The sequence below is a fragment of the Bacidia gigantensis genome (assembly GCF_019456465.1).
Source record: "Bacidia gigantensis strain McMullin 20006 chromosome Unknown contig_180, whole genome shotgun sequence".
Classification (NCBI taxonomy): domain Eukaryota; kingdom Fungi; phylum Ascomycota; class Lecanoromycetes; order Lecanorales; family Ramalinaceae; genus Bacidia; species Bacidia gigantensis.
In genome coordinates, this window is record NW_025408596.1 from 243,926 (window position 1) to 261,365 (window position 17,440).

General features: G+C 49.7%; 7 protein-coding genes across 7 annotated transcripts; 3 read left to right on the forward strand and 4 right to left on the reverse strand.

Moving 5' to 3' along the window:
• Positions 1-201: 201 nt before the first annotated feature.
• Positions 202-1,687, reverse strand: KY384_002997 (uncharacterized protein; the record flags this gene model as incomplete). The annotated part of the gene is made up of 4 exons (XM_044811518.1): positions 202-896; positions 948-1,013; positions 1,072-1,126; positions 1,187-1,687. The coding sequence occupies 4 exons, from the start codon at positions 1,685-1,687 to the stop codon at positions 202-204; spliced, it is 1,317 nt and encodes a 438-aa protein (XP_044670651.1).
• A 283-nt stretch (positions 1,688-1,970) lies between these two features.
• Positions 1,971-2,916, forward strand: KY384_002998 (uncharacterized protein; the record flags this gene model as incomplete). The annotated part of the gene is made up of 2 exons (XM_044811519.1): positions 1,971-2,292; positions 2,462-2,916. 2 exons carry the CDS (start codon positions 1,971-1,973, stop codon positions 2,914-2,916), a joined length of 777 nt encoding a protein of 258 aa, XP_044670652.1.
• A 523-nt stretch (positions 2,917-3,439) lies between these two features.
• On the reverse strand, positions 3,440-5,221 carry KY384_002999 (uncharacterized protein; the record flags this gene model as incomplete). The annotated part of the gene is made up of 1 exon (XM_044811520.1): positions 3,440-5,221. The coding sequence occupies one exon, from the start codon at positions 5,219-5,221 to the stop codon at positions 3,440-3,442; it is 1,782 nt and encodes a 593-aa protein (XP_044670653.1).
• Positions 5,222-6,575: 1,354 nt separating this feature from the next.
• Positions 6,576-8,414, reverse strand: DBP9 (ATP-dependent DNA/RNA helicase; the record flags this gene model as incomplete). The annotated part of the gene is made up of 1 exon (XM_044811521.1): positions 6,576-8,414. The coding sequence occupies one exon, from the start codon at positions 8,412-8,414 to the stop codon at positions 6,576-6,578; it is 1,839 nt and encodes a 612-aa protein (XP_044670654.1).
• A 471-nt stretch (positions 8,415-8,885) lies between these two features.
• KY384_003001 (uncharacterized protein) lies at positions 8,886-9,416 on the forward strand (the record flags this gene model as incomplete). Its single annotated transcript, XM_044811522.1, has 1 exon — positions 8,886-9,416. The coding sequence occupies one exon, from the start codon at positions 8,886-8,888 to the stop codon at positions 9,414-9,416; it is 531 nt and encodes a 176-aa protein (XP_044670655.1).
• Positions 9,417-9,492: 76 nt separating this feature from the next.
• Positions 9,493-12,459, forward strand: KY384_003002 (uncharacterized protein; the record flags this gene model as incomplete). Its single annotated transcript, XM_044811523.1, has 3 exons — positions 9,493-11,283; positions 11,343-11,955; positions 12,017-12,459. The coding sequence occupies 3 exons, from the start codon at positions 9,493-9,495 to the stop codon at positions 12,457-12,459; spliced, it is 2,847 nt and encodes a 948-aa protein (XP_044670656.1).
• Positions 12,460-16,296: 3,837 nt separating this feature from the next.
• KY384_003003 (uncharacterized protein) lies at positions 16,297-17,048 on the reverse strand (the record flags this gene model as incomplete). The annotated part of the gene is made up of 2 exons (XM_044811524.1): positions 16,297-16,861; positions 16,933-17,048. 2 exons carry the CDS (start codon positions 17,046-17,048, stop codon positions 16,297-16,299), a joined length of 681 nt encoding a protein of 226 aa, XP_044670657.1.
• Between the last annotated feature and the right edge of the window lie 392 nt (positions 17,049-17,440).

Here is a 17,440-nt window from a genome sequence, read left to right on the forward strand (position 1 = left end):
CTAAAGTACATTGGAGATCTCATTATCGTGTTCTTCGGCCAGTGATCTAATAAATCATTCTGTTTGCTCTTTTTGAAATGTCATTAGCTCTATTCATCTCAACTTCAACCAGATTTTCATTATATTAAAAGAGCAGGAAAGAATTCCCAAATGAAAACTTCGCCACCTGGATTGGCTGTTATCTGCGATGATCGATGTCTTTCAGCGCCGATCTGGGAGCCTGTGTAGCTCATGGAACCAGAAGGGCGGTGATTTGGCCCGAAGCTGTCCATTCCCAGTCACTTCAACCTTTACTGATTTACGGAATGGATGCCAAGATGCTAATCTCGTCATATATCCAGGGCCCTCAAGGAGGTTATCTTGAGCGAATGGATTCAACCTGCGTGCTTTTTCCCTTGTAATTTCATATTCGATTTGGGTGAGTGCTCCGCTTGTATTGTTGGCGACAGATTGATTCAAGACCGGTGGCTCACTGTTCTCAGTCAGCGTTGAGCTGCTGCACCGAGCTGACTGATGGCTAGCTAGAGGAACAGCGCTCGTGTCTTGCCCTGGAACTTCCTCAGCGGGAATGGCATCCTGTTCGACCGTCTGATCGGTCATGGTATGAGCTAGCGTCGGCCTCCTCGTGAGATCAGCATCACGCTCGGGAGGTGTAGAGCTTCTTGATTCCTGGGCCGGCGAAAATGCAACGCCTAGTTCATTGTTGTGAGCGGCAGAAGGAGCGCTCATGGAGTAATTTATCGAGCCGCCACGAGTTCTTGAAGTTCTTACGACTGCCCTACGTTTTCGCGGAGCAGGTATTGGCAGCATATCAGCAGGTGCATAGGTCGAATAATATCCTGTTCCCCATGTTGCATTCCTCTGCTGGTAAGTTTTAGACTCGCTATATGGCATACCTAAGATTTCACGTCAAATTTCCACTTGTAGACAGGCTATATATGGCTTACTTTGTAGACCCTTTGCTTTTCTATCACTACTTTCTTGAACGTACGCATGAGAGGCTTTAAGAAGTTCTACACGAATCCACTTTAGTAATATCAGACTACATCCAGGTTTCTCGAAGTAGCTAACGTATGCTCACAGGGTGTACTGGTCTCGCAGAAAACAACTCCAAGCCGTGGGTGATCTGCAAGAGTCAGTGGTTCACAATCTTCACAGTATGACGTCTTCGAAAACATTCACTCACCTGTCGATGAACGTCAGTGTACGCTTCAGGGCCGAGGAACCTCCGAATCTCATGCCGTAGAACGTCCAAATGAATGCCCTCGCCATTCAAGAAATGTTTTCTGACTCGAGGAAGATTTGCTACCGCTTCGGGGCTCAAGTGAATACTTAAAGGGGGCTTATACTCCCAAGCTAGGTCTCTGTCTGATGTGCTTTCGACAACCGGATCTTGAAGACCGGCGTGGTGCGTTGCAAGATTGTTGGCAATCCTTCGTGTCGCAAAGGATTGCTCGTCAAAGTCAAGCAAATCGTCATCGTGGTAGTCATGAGCTACAACACCAATCTCATTCCCGTTCAATATTCTACTAGCATTGGGTAACGCAGACCCATAAACTGCCTCTTGTATCGTAGGAGGTCTTTCGGCAACTACACTCTTGTTCTTCCTCCGGGTTACCTCTCCAGCGGCCTTGCGAAAGGGTGGTGGCTTTGCAATCCTTCCTGTATCAGTAGCGATGTGAGACATTGCTGTTGTATGATCCAATGGGTACCCAGCCAACAGTGGCCAAATAGGACAGAAACTTAAAAAGAAAATGCGGACGTACTTTGAAATAGGATGCTTCACAAGGCTACACCGCTGCAAGACGCCGACCGCAGTCGAGCCACAATCTGCACAGCCTCGATGGCGGGGTCGTGCAAGGCATTCCAAAGTATCTGCTGTCCTTACCTCCTACCCTGAGTATATATCACTACTCTGCTGAGTAGATTCCACTCTTTGCTGGAGGCGGCGTTAGGTGCTATGTGAACATATGCAGACAAATCCCAGCTTAAAACTTGCCCAAGAGGAGATTGATCTCAAACCCTGGAAATACACTGGTTACCAGTCCCTCTCACGATTTCTTGCGTCAGACAATGACTTCTTCATTTTGCGTCGATTCGGTACTTTGACGGTGAGAGTGCTTCTTCGTTTGCAAGATCAATTGGTGCAATTAGAGGAGAGACTCGCTGTCATCGAGCACAAATTACACCGAAAGGAGGCCCCAGATGTGCACAATGGAACTTTTAGAGAGGATACGCAACTGGAGAGGACGCAGGTTATTGATGAAGCCCAGGGACTTTTGAAAGAGTACAGTAAGTCGAAGTCGAATCCCGCATTTCGCTTTGATTCATTGGAAGGAGATTCCTGAATTGAGATATCAGTGTGCAGATAGACCAGAAATGAAGTAAGGATCTGCGTGCTGATCGCTGGCGAGTTTAGATGCACTAGTAATTCAGTTTTCTCAACTTAAAGGCTGGCCAGGGGCGCCCAAGAAGGACATTCGAAGCCTCGAGAACTGGCTCTACAACAATGACTCGGCTATAAACCGGCCGGAGACAGAGTTCATCACATTTGAGTCTGACTTGTTCAGTGTAGTGCCCACAATAAAGAGTCCACTTCGAAAATTCCTGGAGATATCGCGTCATTTTCGTCTGCTAAAGATCTGGAAGCAACGCCCCAGTGATTGTCCAGCCAGAGTACCAGAGGATGAAAATGTTCACTATACGTCAGACAAACGGATGGAAAGTTTCATTGCGGCCCTCAACCTGGCATTAGGAGTTACCATGCTCATTGCACCTCTCTGGATTTTAGCCTTTTTAGAGAATTTAGTGCAGAAGTTGGGCGTCATCTTTGCGTTCATTGTCCTTTTCCTGACTACTGTGTCGTTTGTCACGGTAGCCAACACCTACGAAAGTTTAGCTGCGACCGCTGCGTGAGTAATCATGTCCACATTGTCTGATTTGTCCATGCGTGTCGGCTCGAGCAGGGTATAACGCTGATATGACTGTAGGTATTCCGCTGTGCTAATGGTTTTCCTCAAAGTGTTTGGCACAAAGTGATCGGAACTCTGATCTTGGAACGAATCTCTGTTGGAATAAGTCATGGCTAGATCGAAAACTACCGTAACAGAATCATACTCTGATGACAGATGTGAATCATTAAACGGCTGAAGCCATGGAGCATAATGGTAGGAGAGATCAGATGACAAAAGTTTCACGCATTTTTCTTGCTCCAGCCGCTCCATGATTGCATTTCCACACATTCTGTGTTTTGCCGAAATGTTCGTCTTCATGATAAGAATAGGCTTCCTGGCACTAATCATACTAGTAGTGTAGAATGTTGAGACAAGACTATTAGCTAGGCTAAATATTATTGATACGGATAGTTTCACTAGTAGTGTTCAAGCTGTTGCCACTAATGTCTGTGACTGAGCGTATTTCACCAACTGGATGGTCGAAATCACAGATGGTCGAAATCAACCAGTCTATCTAGTGACGGACTATCTGAAGCCTTGATGTCAATCACTATTGTCCATTGATGGCAATCAGCATCACGACTAGATTCCAGGAACTGGATCCATATTGTATCTCTGGCAGAACCCCAATTGGATCTTGGATAGTCTTGCGAAAATGTCTCGCCAGGTCTCAAAAACTTTTTGTAATAGTCCTTACCTCGAAGAAAATCCTTCCGAAAGACGGCTGACAGAGACCGGTCCAAAGGCCAATAGAAATCTTTCCGAGCAAGTCGATCATTGTTGAGAATATCTTGAGAATGATTTGGCATTTTGCATATTTCCAGGAGCTCCCTACCTTGCGGATCAAGTCGCCAGGAAAGAAGCATCGGATTCCACAGATCTCCGACGGGGTCGTACAAGAAGGGTGTCTGGTCCCGCTTTTGGCTGATGATGAGACCACAGACTTGCTTTCCTTCAGGATTCCAGGAAATGTCTCTCCACCGTTGCCGCAGATGGCTCATGTCTTCTGTGACAGTCAACAGTCGAGAGGTATGTTTGCCAAGCTTGAGAAATACAGTTGGAGGGCTAGGGTTGAGTGTCGTTGTACGAGGTAAGTACCAGCAGGTCGTAAAGTGCGAGGTTTCATACCAGAGGGGTTTAGCAGCTTGATTGTTAATGAAACAGACCCGCTGACTTTTCGAATTATTGTTGTCTTCGAGATTGATATGCCTGCAATGATGGCTTTCCAATTCCACCCTTTGTACCTTAATTGACGATTGTTCAAGGTGAAGATCAACATGAGGAACGAACTTGAATCGCAAGTAAACAGGCTGAAATCTAGAGTCCATACAATTTAAGGGTACTTCGAAATGACCCTGACGATCGTGAGGCACTTTGAATTTGCGGAGGGACTGGTCGATAGGGATTTCTGTCTCGAGGCCTAGATTGGTTGAAGAGATTGGTTGGAGCTGGAAACTAACGTTGCGGATGGATGATGAGCCTGCAAAATCACGAAGAGATTGAGCTAGTAATCCACTACTCCAGATGTTTGGGTTTGTCCAAGCAAATATGGATTGATCAGTCGATAATTTATTAATGATCTCTAATTGCAATCTCTGGAAGGCTTTCTTCTCTCCTTCGCCGTAGAGTAGGGGCATGTTGACACCAAAGAGACCCAGCAAGCAATAGACCATATCTTCGCCCCTCTTGGTCTCTCTGTTTGCCATCCACGACATCTTCTGGGCGATACTTGCCTTTTGATGACTTGCTAGTAGGAAACCCGAAATGCCAGTAGCCACAGAGATCTGCGTCATGGAATTATTCTCATACACTGATGAAGATCCTGGTGAGCCTATAAAGCTCCAATCAGAGGCATAAAAATTCAACCGACTTGGGGCAAGGAGCTCCTGCAAAGTCCAACCCCGGGTGAACCATCGGCTGTCTGCGAATTCCACCGTTGGTACATCGGCTAAGTAGACATAGCAAACCTCCGCGGCCTTGTACCATGCATACATTGAGTTGATGGCCTCTGAGAGTTCTGCGCTGCTCTCTTTGTTGATACAACATGTATCGATCCAGATGTATTGCCAATCGTCCCGCTGTGCCTGCGCGCAAGCACCGCGAATCTTCTTGACACCAGCCGACTCATTGAATGGAAGCTGTGACTTCCATATGTCCCTGTACAGAACCTCGTCATCTCCCCATGTATGTGAGAGTATTGCATATTTGGGGATGTCGCTTCCAATAAATTCATGCAACTTGAACTCGGTAGTATGGAGTAAAAACATATTACATGACGATCTTGAAAGTAGGCAATAAGTAACTTCTATAGGTCGATAAAGCTGTGAGAGACTTGCACCCTACTAACACGTCAAATGCGCGAAACGGGCTGTGTTCGAGTATTCATCTCTGAAGCTGTTCGGCGGTCTGAAATTGTCATACAATCTCGAAGATCCTGCCTTGAAAGATTGCAAAACTGTTCATCATCAAGAGAGTGATACAGCAAGGTCTCCTTTATTGAGCAAAGCAAATGAAAAGCAAACCCGGGGAAACAAGGCTGAAACAATTTATCTATGCCTAATCGGGCGATATCTTGATAACCGGGCATCGAATGTGCAATCCTCATTGTTTCGGAGCCAAACGGTGGGTGGCAGCGTTTTACCATTCTCCCGCCCTTACCACCGTCAACTGCAAGGGGTTATGCCCTTCCACACCTCATATCTACCTTTGTCTACCTTTTCCAAAGCCCCAAAAATGCATCGTCGCGTCTCTCAAATCCTCAAGCCCTAACGAACCCCTCAAGATGCCAATAACAGGGTAAACCCTCCCCCTCTCCCATACCTCCACCCACGACTAACGTCCCAATCTCAGCATATTCCTCCTCCCCCCACCGCCCCCCTCCTCTCCTCTCGCCTCCTACCTCCCCGCCCTCCTCTCCACCCTCTCAAAATCCTACGCTCTAACCCCCACCTCAAACTGGACCCTCACTCACCGTCTCTTCCGCTCCACCAACCCCAGCGATGCCCGACTCATGCAGATCCTCCACCTCCCACACCTATCTCCAGAGACTACCGTCGCTATCACTGTCCCACCTCAAGGCCAAAACGGTGGTGTCAATGGCGTTGCTGCGGGGCAAGAGGGTAAGGGAACTGGTGGGGGGAGACGAGTATGAGACTCGCGCCTGGAGCGCCAACGGAGGATTTCCTCACATTGATGGGCACGAAGATGGGCGTGCTTTGGGGTCAGAGGCCTGGTGTTGGTGTGATGGGTGGGCAGACGTTTTTGATTGGGAAGGAGGGGGCAGCGGGCTGGAGGGTTAGTGTGGGAGAGTTGAAGGTGCTGGGGTCGCGGGGTGGCGAGGGGGATAAAGAGAGGGGGAGGGGTACAATTTGTGAGGTTGAGCTGTTCGAGGGGGAGAGGGTGGGGTGGAGACGGGGTGGGAAGTTGTTCGGGGCTTTTGGCGGGATATGGGTGTGGAGAAGGCGCTGGGCTTGGGGGCGACGCATGGAGCGGGCGTGAAGGAGACCTTTTGCGGGGGTGGAGAAGAGGAGAGAGTGAGGTTGTGGTTGGAAGTTTTGAGGACAAGGGTATGAAGGAGGGAAGACTTAGATATGTTTTAATTTGCTCTTGATGAAGGGGATATCATTTCTTGCCCCCAACACGGAAGGTCTTCAATGGATTTCTTCCCTTTCCACTTTGCTTGTTTTTTCCGCCTCTACCTCTTTTCATAGCTCGTATCCTCCTAATCCGGTTCTCGGGCCCGTCCTTCCTCAACCCTACGTAGCCTACATCCTTGACCATCGCCTGCGCTCCACCGCTCGGCATGAGATAGTCTGGGATATGCTTCAAATGTTGCTGTACCCTTGCTGGGCGTAGATCGCTATCATGCTTCAAGTTTTTCAGATCCTGCGGATTCTCCTCGAAATGCCGTTTCAGCTTCTCCGACTTCAGGAGCTCTTGCTTCAATTCTCTCGTTCTTGCCTCCCTAATGGCCACGCTGCTGACCGCGCGAAGGGCGTCGTTCATTCGATATTTGAAGACATTGACCTGTTTCATATCGAAATTGTAGGGTTTCACTTCTTTGCCTTTCGTTTTCTGGTCCTCGGTGATTGAAGCCAGGACCTTTTCGTCAAGTCTGGTAGAGGGCACGAAGAGGGTCTTTGTTTTTCGATATTGGTCTTCTGGTATGGCAAAGCTCAATGCCATGCCGCTTTTTCCAGCGCGGGCTGTGCGGCCGATACGGTGCGTGTAGGAATTTGAGGATAGCGGTAGATCGAAGTTTAGGACGCAGGCTACATTGCGGAAGTCGATGCCGCGCGAGATACCGTACTCCTTGGCTTTCTTTGACCCTTTCTGGCGTTTTCTCCTCTTCGTTGATGTCTCGTCATCTTCCCCTTCCTCCGCATTGCCATTCGTCGCCGATTCGCCATTACGATCAAGTCCGTCGTTGTCGTCCTTTCGACTCACTGTCTTTTGTCCCAAAGCTTCGTGTTCATCTGAGGCTATGATGATATCGTAGACGTCCTTGTTGAACTCTTCAACAATATGTATTCTTGTATTCACGGGTAGCTCTGAATTGAGTATACAGCTCTTGATGCCAAATTGTTCGAAGAATAGTTTCAACCGATAACATCGATCGATATCTGCAACAAATATGATACATTTTCCTTTTATCAACTTGAGCTTGAAGACGACGTAAGCGAAGAGGAATTTCTCGTCTTCGGAGCATCTAACGACGTATTGGGAAACTCCTCCGGCATCACTCTCCTTCTCTTTCAGGTCCAATACAATAGGATCTCGACAGAACAATCCTTTGAGTGTATCTACCTCAGTCGTGAGGGTCGCACTCATTAACGTTGTTTGCACACCTTTCGGTATTGCCTTTGCAATCACGTTGAAATCTTCCTCATATCCATACGAGAGTACAAGATCGGCCTCGTCTACCACCAAGTGTGTAAGACTTTCAACGGTGAGGGCACCATCGTTCAGATGGTTTGCAGCGCGTGAGGGCGTCGTCACCACGATGTCCGGCAGTTCTGCAAGCTGTGTTCTCTGAACAGCCTCAGGCACATTCTGGGTAGAATTGATAGTCCGAACATCCTGGGCACAGAATGCGGCAAGACTTGTGACAGCCTTCGTAATTTGTTGCGCAAGCTCTTTTGTGGGCACCAAGATGAGAGCAGAAACACTTTTCTTGTTTTTGTCTCCACCTTTTTTTCGCAGAATTGACTGCAATACGGGCAACGCGTAAGCAGCTGTTTTACCGGAACCAGTCTTGGACCGAGCTAAAATGTCTTTGCCAGAAAGTGCTAGAGGTATTGCTTTTGCCTGAACTTCAGTGGGGCCCACAAAATCTTCTTTGGCAATTGCTTGCAGTAGGCGAGTGTCCAGACCAAGAGACTCAAATCCGGCATTCCTGGACGCTTCAATGTCGCCCTTCACGGGCGATGGAACACCCTTTTCATCCAGCTTTCGTTTCATCGTGAAAACAGAACCTTAAGGCATTACAGCTTGGATGCTGGCTTGACCCGTAAGATATTGCTCCATTTACGCTAGTCAAAGTAAGGGCTAGCTTTACGGCAGCCGATTTCTCCCCATACGCACGAAGGGCAGCGGTTCGCGACTCGACTTTGCGATTGACGTCCGAGGGGTCTGCAATTCTTTGCGGTGTGAAAAAATTGGAGGACCAAGCTGGTTGTCTTGTTCCTTGCTAATCGTGTGACTGTAGTGGGTCAATATACGTAAGCATTGTGTTGAGTCTGGACCGCATTTGCCACTGGTACAATTCCTGCTGCCTCTTTTGCGGGTCTGGTAGGCAACAGCAAATTCCCATGAAATGCTGCGTTCAGGCTCCGACAATAGCTTCCTACATCTCAATCTTCACAGCCTTGCATCTTTGATGTGCTCTCTCAATCTCTGAAATTCGTTCATACCTGGAGCAACAATTTCACGATGGAGGTCCTCAGAAATGCGCTCCTGCCGAGGCGCATTACGCAGATCTACACAGACACCAAGAAATTTTACGAACAAATAGTCCAAATACAAGTCACTAACCCGCAAGTCTCCTCATTACATCTCAAGCTGCGTATTCAGAAGGATAGACTGAATGCATGGGGAATCGAATGGGCTGAGAACAACGCCCAGCAGGGCGATATCGACGATTCGCTGGATCGGGCAGGCATAAGCGATCTAGTCGCTAGCATCATGACATCCATCAAGGAACTTCTCGATGATGCTGAAAAGATTCAGCCAAGCTTTCGACCACCTGGAAGCCTCCCTGACCAGAAAGGTGGCTTCATCTCTCAACCGAATCGACAGTGGACAAGCGAAGACCTTGCCCGATTGGAGGATCTGGTCAAAGATATAACGACGTCCATTGACACCCTTTGTGATCTTTCGAGGTCTACGCAAGCTATTCGGGATGACTTTTTCACAGGTCAGAAGAAAAAGGAAGCTATCGAAGCGAAGCGCAGAGACCAGTAAAGCCAACTCAAGGAGCAGTACTCCGGTGCCATACTCGCCAGCGACGAGCGATTTCCCGTTATCGGGTGTCTCGAAGATGGTGACATCGATGCGGATTGATCCGCGGCAGCTACGCTTTCCCAATCCAGGGACAGAGGTGGACGCGATGCCACCTGACTATGATGCAGTCACAGCAAGCCCCGACAACAGGAAGTTTGGCATGCTGAGACCAGCACCGAGCTCGAAGCCGACTGCAAAGAATTTTTCAGAAACGCCCGTCTTAGTCGATTTTGGCTTCAATTATGATCATACTGCAACGTGGGAAAATGAGATCCCATCGTTGAAGCGCTACGAAAGTCTAATACTGGCTCTACAAGCCCCAGAAAAGGATACAGACAACGAATACACTGGATGTTTACGGATTCTCGGTTGGTTCATTGATGAATCTCGATCTGGTTTTGGCTTCATTTATGAAATCCCTCGACCAAGCCCCTATTCCAGCTTCCGTCCTCATGCTGCGAAGACCTGGACTCTGCTGTCTTTCCTCCAACACAGTGGAAGTACCGACAGCGAGAACACTCCAAGCTTAGAGGATCGTTATCGACTTGCTCTTAATCTTGTAACGAATCTCCTTCATACACATGCGAAAGGCATCACCCATAGACAAATCAACAGCAACAATGTTATATTCATCCAGAACTCTGAAACCAGTGCAGACAGTAAGCCCTGGAAGGAAGGTGTCATCCGCAAACCATATTTAGTATCTTGGGATCAGTGTGACGAAGACGCCGCAACTCCCGCCGATGATATGCACGTTCCAAGATTGTATCGACATCCAGCTTCCGTGCTTGGAAAGAGATCATCCTTCAAGCCAGCATTCGATGTATATAGTCTTGGACTCGTCCTTCTTGAGATTGGTTTATGGCTGCCTCTTCACAAGCTTTTCAAATCCAAGTACACGATGCCAAAGTTTAGGACCAAGCTGCAATCCACTTATGCCCACAAGTTGGCTGGAAAATGTGGCACAATGTATATGAAGATTGTCGAATATTGTTTACATGCTGCAGACATGGAGCCTTCGACAACACCTCAGCGGCTCTCACAAAATTCTGAGCGAGCTAAGCGGCAAGAAGATTTTTACTGGAAGGCGCTGAAACCTTTGGAGACGTGCTGTAGGATTGATGAGTCTTCGGATCCAATTGTACACCCGTATCCTTCTATGGTCGGCAAAAATGGCCCTGTGGAGACGTCTGTCGAACAAGCAAGTTCTACATCTACGGCGGCTCCAGTCAAACAGCCCGAAGAGCGCCTTGAGGCTGATTCGCCTCTTGATTCTGGTCTAACATACGACGTCTTAGTCTGGTCGTACGAGATGCCATCCCATGTTAGTACGTACTACAGAAATGTGATGCTTCCTAAGTTGAACAAAATGCTTGCTCGAGCTATTGATCGATGGGAGGGCTATACCATAATGACTTTCATGGCTGGTGATAGCCCGCAAACCGCGAAGCCTACTATCTACATCTCCTGTCTAAGCGTTACTAGGGCGTGGAAGATCCTTGAATACGTCAACAAAGAGCGGAAATATTTTGACATCAAGGTTTCCGTTGGACAGACATGCTATTCCAAAGCCAGCAAAAAGAAGGCACGCCGACCGAAGAGACTCAACCTTACAAGGGCCTTGCAAGAGAATGACCTGACTGAACCTTTCAACCCCGGCAAGTACCACCGGAAACCCTCGTGTGGAGCCTCCATCAGCGCTTTTGTTGATGAGCAACATCTTGAGCGAGCTACATTTGGAGGAATTATTCTAGCTGACGGAGAGCCATTTGGTATGAGTGTACATCACATGCTGGAGGACACAGACGTCGATCAAGGCCTAAATTACGTCCTAGACCCAGAACACCCCCCGACCCTACCCATAATATGCCTGGTAGTTTACCAGAGGAGACCCAGTCAACCTCCTCCAGTGTATCGAATATGAAATGGGAGCGCACTGTCTACCCCCAAGACGATGACTTCGACCCAAGCATCTTAGATCAAGACTTTGGTGACGAAGACGATGAGCTCTTCACGATGGGAGATACTCTAGGTACAAACCCGGGAGAAGGCCGAGATAAGGTAGTCACACAACCAGCACTCGACGATGTAGACCCGTCATTCTTTCCTAGTGAGGAAGACAAGAGTGATGAGCATCTCCAATCACACGGCCTAGGATACATTCACGCCTCCTCGGGACGGAAGCAAATTCGCCATGGTGAGAAGAAAGTTGCTCATGAAGTTGATTGGGCACTCTTCAAGGTGTGCGATGGACGTCTTCACGCAGTAAATCAAGTCAACGGAGGGGACAGATACTGCAAATTCGATACTAGCGAGCTAGCTAACGGAACTTCTCCCTGCCAACTTCTTGCGGCCGACACCCTTGGCAACCGTGAAGTACACGCCATCGGCGCAACCAGCGGTCTAGCAAGCGGAACAATACTGCCAGAGATGGTAGAACAAAAGATGCCGGGCCGCGTCTTCTCTTCTACCGTCTGGCGATTCCGCGGTAAATTTGGAGGTGAGCATCCGCATCACCCAATTCTCACATTAGCCATAGCATATGCTGACAATGAGAACAGTCGGTGGAGATTCAGGCGCCTGGATCGTCGACAACGCCAGCGGTGCCCTCTGCGGCCACGTCACAGCCTGGAACGAGCGCGGCGCCTACGGCATCCTCGCCCCAATGGAAGTCATGTTCCACGATATGGAGCGCACGCTCGGCAAGCCCGTCGCTCTTCCCAGCCCAGAATCACGCTCGCAACAATCCTACACCATGCAACTCATCGCTCCTGACGCCATTCCCCCACCCATCAGAACCAACACCTCAGCCCGCGTCGCGTCCAAACCCACAAATCCACCACCACCACCAACGACGGAAAACGAAGAATCCAACTACGACGACGAAGCAGTAGACCTCCGGCCCGTCCGCACCACCAACAGCGCCGCCTCCTCCCCCGACATCGTCCGCTCCCGACCTCCCCCCTGCCCCTCTCCCTTCCCCGTACTAGTTCCCTGGACGTAAACGTACGGCAGGGTATCGGCCAGCAATTCACCAACGAGTCCACCGAGTCGACATGTCCCAGCACCGATGTCGACAACACCTCCGATTTCGAGCTCGTGCAGCCTAGTTCGACGAATACGAGCTCGACTAGTTTGGCGGCTATGGCGTCACCGTCGCCAGAGCCGGAGAGGGGGGAGGAGGTGCCGGTGAAGGGGATGGAGGGCTTGAAAGTGGATGGCGCTGCTGTTGAAGGGGCTGGGGGTGGGGGTGGGGTTGGGGGTGGGGGGGAAGATGGTGCGGCAGCATGGTCAGGGCGGTGGCGGTGGGAGGGGAACTATGAGGAAGGGCGTCAGTGGGAAAGCAGGTGGGGGAGTGCGTGGGAGCGTGAAGGCGGAGTGCTGACTCACCGGCTTCCGGATCTCGTTAGTCGTACTGATAATAATGATGATGCTCAAGGCGTTAGTTTGGAGCATGGGCTGGGTTGGCTATACCCCCGTTTTCTTCTTCACGCACCTTTATGTCCGCAGATGTAGATAGGTGACTGTTGAGCGAGCAAGCATATTTGCGCATTGATATCACATTCATTATGTGCACCTGCTTTACCCTCCCTCTTACCATAGCATCACCACATTCCCAGGGTGCTGCAGCTACGCCCTTCTTCTCTCTTGCGTCCCTACTCCTATATGTAAGGTAAGGTAGAGATCTTCTCTCCCCCCCCACCTCCCTCCGCTAATCTTTCTCGCACAATTGATCTTGCACAGCTAGCTACCGCAGCTCCCATCGCAGCCCTTCTCCTCCCCTTGGAGCAAATTGCTCTTGTCACCAACGCACGGTCAATGGGCGACGGTACGGGTAAAATTGAGCGCACAAGGTCGATAGTGGTGGTGAATCAGCAACAGACGACGCGAGACGGACAAAGATGGGAATAAATGAACACGGGGACCGATCATGACTTTGAGCGGGTTCAGGGGGCGGGGCAGAGTTCACAGACAAGAGACGTTGGTGGGCAGGATACCCCGGTGTTCAATCCCGGTAGACCATGTGTCGTGCATAACAAATACCACACGGTTTCAACACGGTTGTGGCAAAACCCACGTCGAAAGGTCACCGATATCGAAATCTATTCCCCCAGAACTGAGGTCGGGTTATTTCTGCATGCCAGAGAACTCTGCCTGAAGCGACACGATTCGATGGAACTTCAAGATGTTGTCAGATCGGCTGCGTTCGTTCGGCAGTTGCGCTTTAGAGCCTCGCAGTAGTCATTGCGATAGGTCTGTGCTGTACTGATTCATTTGAGCTGAAGAGATTGACGGTTTGAAGAAGTCATTGGTTCACATCACTTACTTGCCCTCCGACTTCGCAACCGCTTGCGGTACTTGTGATGGTGGCGAAACTGGGTATGTGTCGGGCCGAATGGATTGCCGCGCAGAGATTTTCGTACCGTGCTGGTTCATGGGAGCTAAGGTTTTGGTGGTAACGAGTGTGAATGGTTCATTGGGTTTGGTGACTGGATGAAATGGGAACAGGCTGGCTGGGGAGAAATGTAAAGTAGGGGAGTCAACAAGATGGCATAGGAAGTGCCGATTTGGAGTACCGTGGGGAAGGTCTGGAGGCGAAGACTTGGGGAATTGAAGCTCGCGGATTGATTGATTGATTGATTGAATGGGTGGACATTGGCCACATGCGCTTTCTTGGTACAATTGATGGAGCTTGGTGTAGGACTTGTCGTGACTTGCGCCTCGGTTTATATTTTCAAGACAGAGATGACATGCACGGAAAACGTGCTTCTTGTTCCGGGAATGAGGGTTCGTGAGATAGAAAGCAGGCAGCCATGCGAGGTGATTGAATATAAAGCGTTCGAGATCAAATTCCCACCTCTGGACTTGTCGCAAGTGCTCGAGAGCGATCAAGCCTGCTGTCTTTGCAAGACTTGGGACCAGCGAGTGTGAGAACCTACCTTTTGAACATACGCGATAAACTCTTGAGACCCATTTATAGGAAGATGTAACTCCAGAGAAGTGATTGAAAGCGAAGTCGTCGTCACACAGTAGTGGTACGATACCACGATCGAAGCTTGGTGCCACCTTTGTGGCCCTCATCTCGCATCTCGCATCTCGCATCCCCCTCTTCCCCCCATGTGGCAGCCACGCGGAGACCGATGCCGATATCTCGATCGCGCTTCTCCTGTTCAGGAAAATGCGTCAAATCCTTGTCCCATGATTGATGATTCCCTTCTTTGCCTTCTCCCTTCCCCTCGGACCTGCATTAGCGGTACGATCCAAGGCATTTGTCGTCCTTTCCAACTTTTCCATCCTTCCACAGGCTTTTTCCTCGCACTAAAACTCGCTAATTTGGGTGGTTTTTTAAGATTGGTCGCTAGAACGGACGGGCTTTTGTTGGTGCTACCTTAGCAGACTAAATTCGAGACTTTCCTAGCCCCGCATTAGAGCATTCCGAACAAGTCCCTCATGGACCCTGAAAGCCTTGGGAGGTTCAAAGGCTGGGAAGCCCCCATATTTGTATACTATTTGCTTTTGCAAGGCCTGGACCGTTGTCAACAGCGCAGGCGCGGCGTCCCTTTGGCCGGGTGGTAGCCTATGGCGATCTAGGGGCCAACACCATTGACACTTTTTTATGGCTCTTTCCGTCTCGTCATTCCTTTGCGGGGGAAGTGAAATAATAAGGTCAGGGGGGAGAAGGTTGAGTGTTGAAGGAAAGTTGGAGCGAGGAGGTTCGGGATGCGGCAGTCGTTGGATGAGTGATGGGTGTCAGCGAGATCTGCAAAGTCTGGGGCGAGGGGCTACCCTACTGTCAAGGGCGGGAGCGTAGAGCATACACATGACAATGTCACTTTACATAGATGTCCAGACATCTTCCCTATGTTTGATCTTGTTGGACATGGTGACGTACAGAGAAAATGACGGAACATCAGAGGGCTGAGAATGAAATGATTCATGAATCATCGCCCGAAAACCGACGGCGTGGGACCCGCGGTAGGCTTGCATTTAGCTTGCTGAAGCACGGACGTCTTGGAAGGTATCTCTCGCACACAATTCGGACCCTTCCGACACTATAGACATTACAATACGCCGCGTCAGTTCAACATGCTCATCATAATAATAATGATAATAATGCCTCGGAGTTTCAGGCGGAAACCAGTGTATGGAGTGGTCTTAGTTCTGGCTAGAGAGCAAGGTAGTCATTTGATTATGGCACAGCCATGCAGCGAATTCTGCAAACCCTTGAGGCCAAAGGCAAAGTATCACACAAAAAGAACAGAGTCCGAATAATAACGCTTCTGCTAAGAACAGATTGGCTCTACCAACCCGTGGTTGCTTACGCCACCGCACCCATAACATAGTGTGACCCAGAGGTCGTGAGACCAAGTACTTCTCTTCGTCGTTATCGCAACCGTAGGCCGTGAACAAGTATGCCACCTGTCCTCTCCACCTGAGCTAATCATACAACCCTTTCCTGCTCCGTAGTACATTAGCAGACTGTATGGTCTGAAGCGTCCAGTAATGATGCAAACTCCTAAAGCAATCAAGAATGTTGCAAAGTATCTGTGTGAGCATGCGAGCTCCCCATTTCGTCGGGCTTTGAAGCCAAAGCCAAACCCAGCCGTCCATTCTCACCGGCTGGTGTGTTCTGCAAGTGAGTAATACAAGCCTGCAAGCAATAAGAGCAATGTTTGGTGAAGCGGCAGATCTTCGGCGGTGTGCGCCTGCGCCGGCTCCGCTGTCTAAAAAGAGCAGCAAGCAATTGGGTGTTGGCGCTCTAAGTAAATTGCTTGGCCTTGTGGTGAATTATCCGTAGCGATGATTCCTCAAGCCGATTCAAAATTTGTGCATCGATGAATCAGCGAGGTCTTCCATCTAGACCCTCGCGGTCCTCACCGTTACCTGTGTGGTTAGAACCCTGTCGAATCATGTTCTCTGCAGCGACCTGAGATTGCAACACCGGATGTTGTCGGCGCCTTGCGTTGATGAACCAGTTACTCAATTGAGTCATGCCCAAGCCGGTCCTTTTACAGAGCTCTTGCTTCTCCTGTTCGGTCGGATACGGGTGAGCGATGTGTTCGAAGAACCACTGCTTCAGAAAGTCCGTAGCCCACTTTGGCAGGTTTCCTCTCCGACGTCTCGCTGGCCGCTCGTCCATGGGATCGTAGGGAACGCTGTTGTGACGGTCTTGGCCATACGCGCCTGGCGAGGACTCGGCGTACGGCGATGGATATCCGTTGCTTGGAGAAGAGGTTTGCGCATACTGCGGGCTTGGCTGATACTGCGCGGCATACCCTGGATTGGTAGGCATCCCTCGACCATCACCAAACCCATTCCTCGTGGGGCTGGTGGGACCATAGGGATGTGTTGATGGGGGAGCGATGGCGCTCCAGGGCCCCTCGATTGAGCGTCGTATGGAGCACCTACTGGTTGGCTTGGGTAAGCTGCATGAGGAGCAGCTGGATGAGTAGGTGGCGGGATCCCTGAAGGATACGACTGAAGCGTCTGTGGTGGTCCAGAGTGCATGGGGAGTGACTGTCTTCCATTCAATCCGCGAGCTTGATCTGGCGTTGAAGAGAAAGAACGGGGGTCACGCTGATAATTATCCATGTCTCGACTGTCTAGAGGGCCCCGTCGTGGTGGGGTTGGGTAGGCACGTGAATAGTCTCGCTCACGCTGAGACCTTGGTTCGTCTTTGTCAAAGTTGTGCGTTGATGAAAGGAGCTTATCGGTCAAGTCAATCGAGTGAACGTAGGATACGTAGAGAGACTTACGGCAGAGATTGGAGGTAAGGTAGTACTTGAGCGTGCTTCTCGATCATGATGAAAAGATGCGTCGCCCGGGTTGTTATAATTCGATGAAGAAGGCATGCTGATGCACTCGGGAGCGAATAGGATTGTCTAAGTCTCTGACAATTTGACGAGCTGCAATAGTATTAGACATTTTCGAGCATAAGAGCATAAGTCTGCATCCTCGCCAACCTCCGTTGAGGCTTGGTGTCT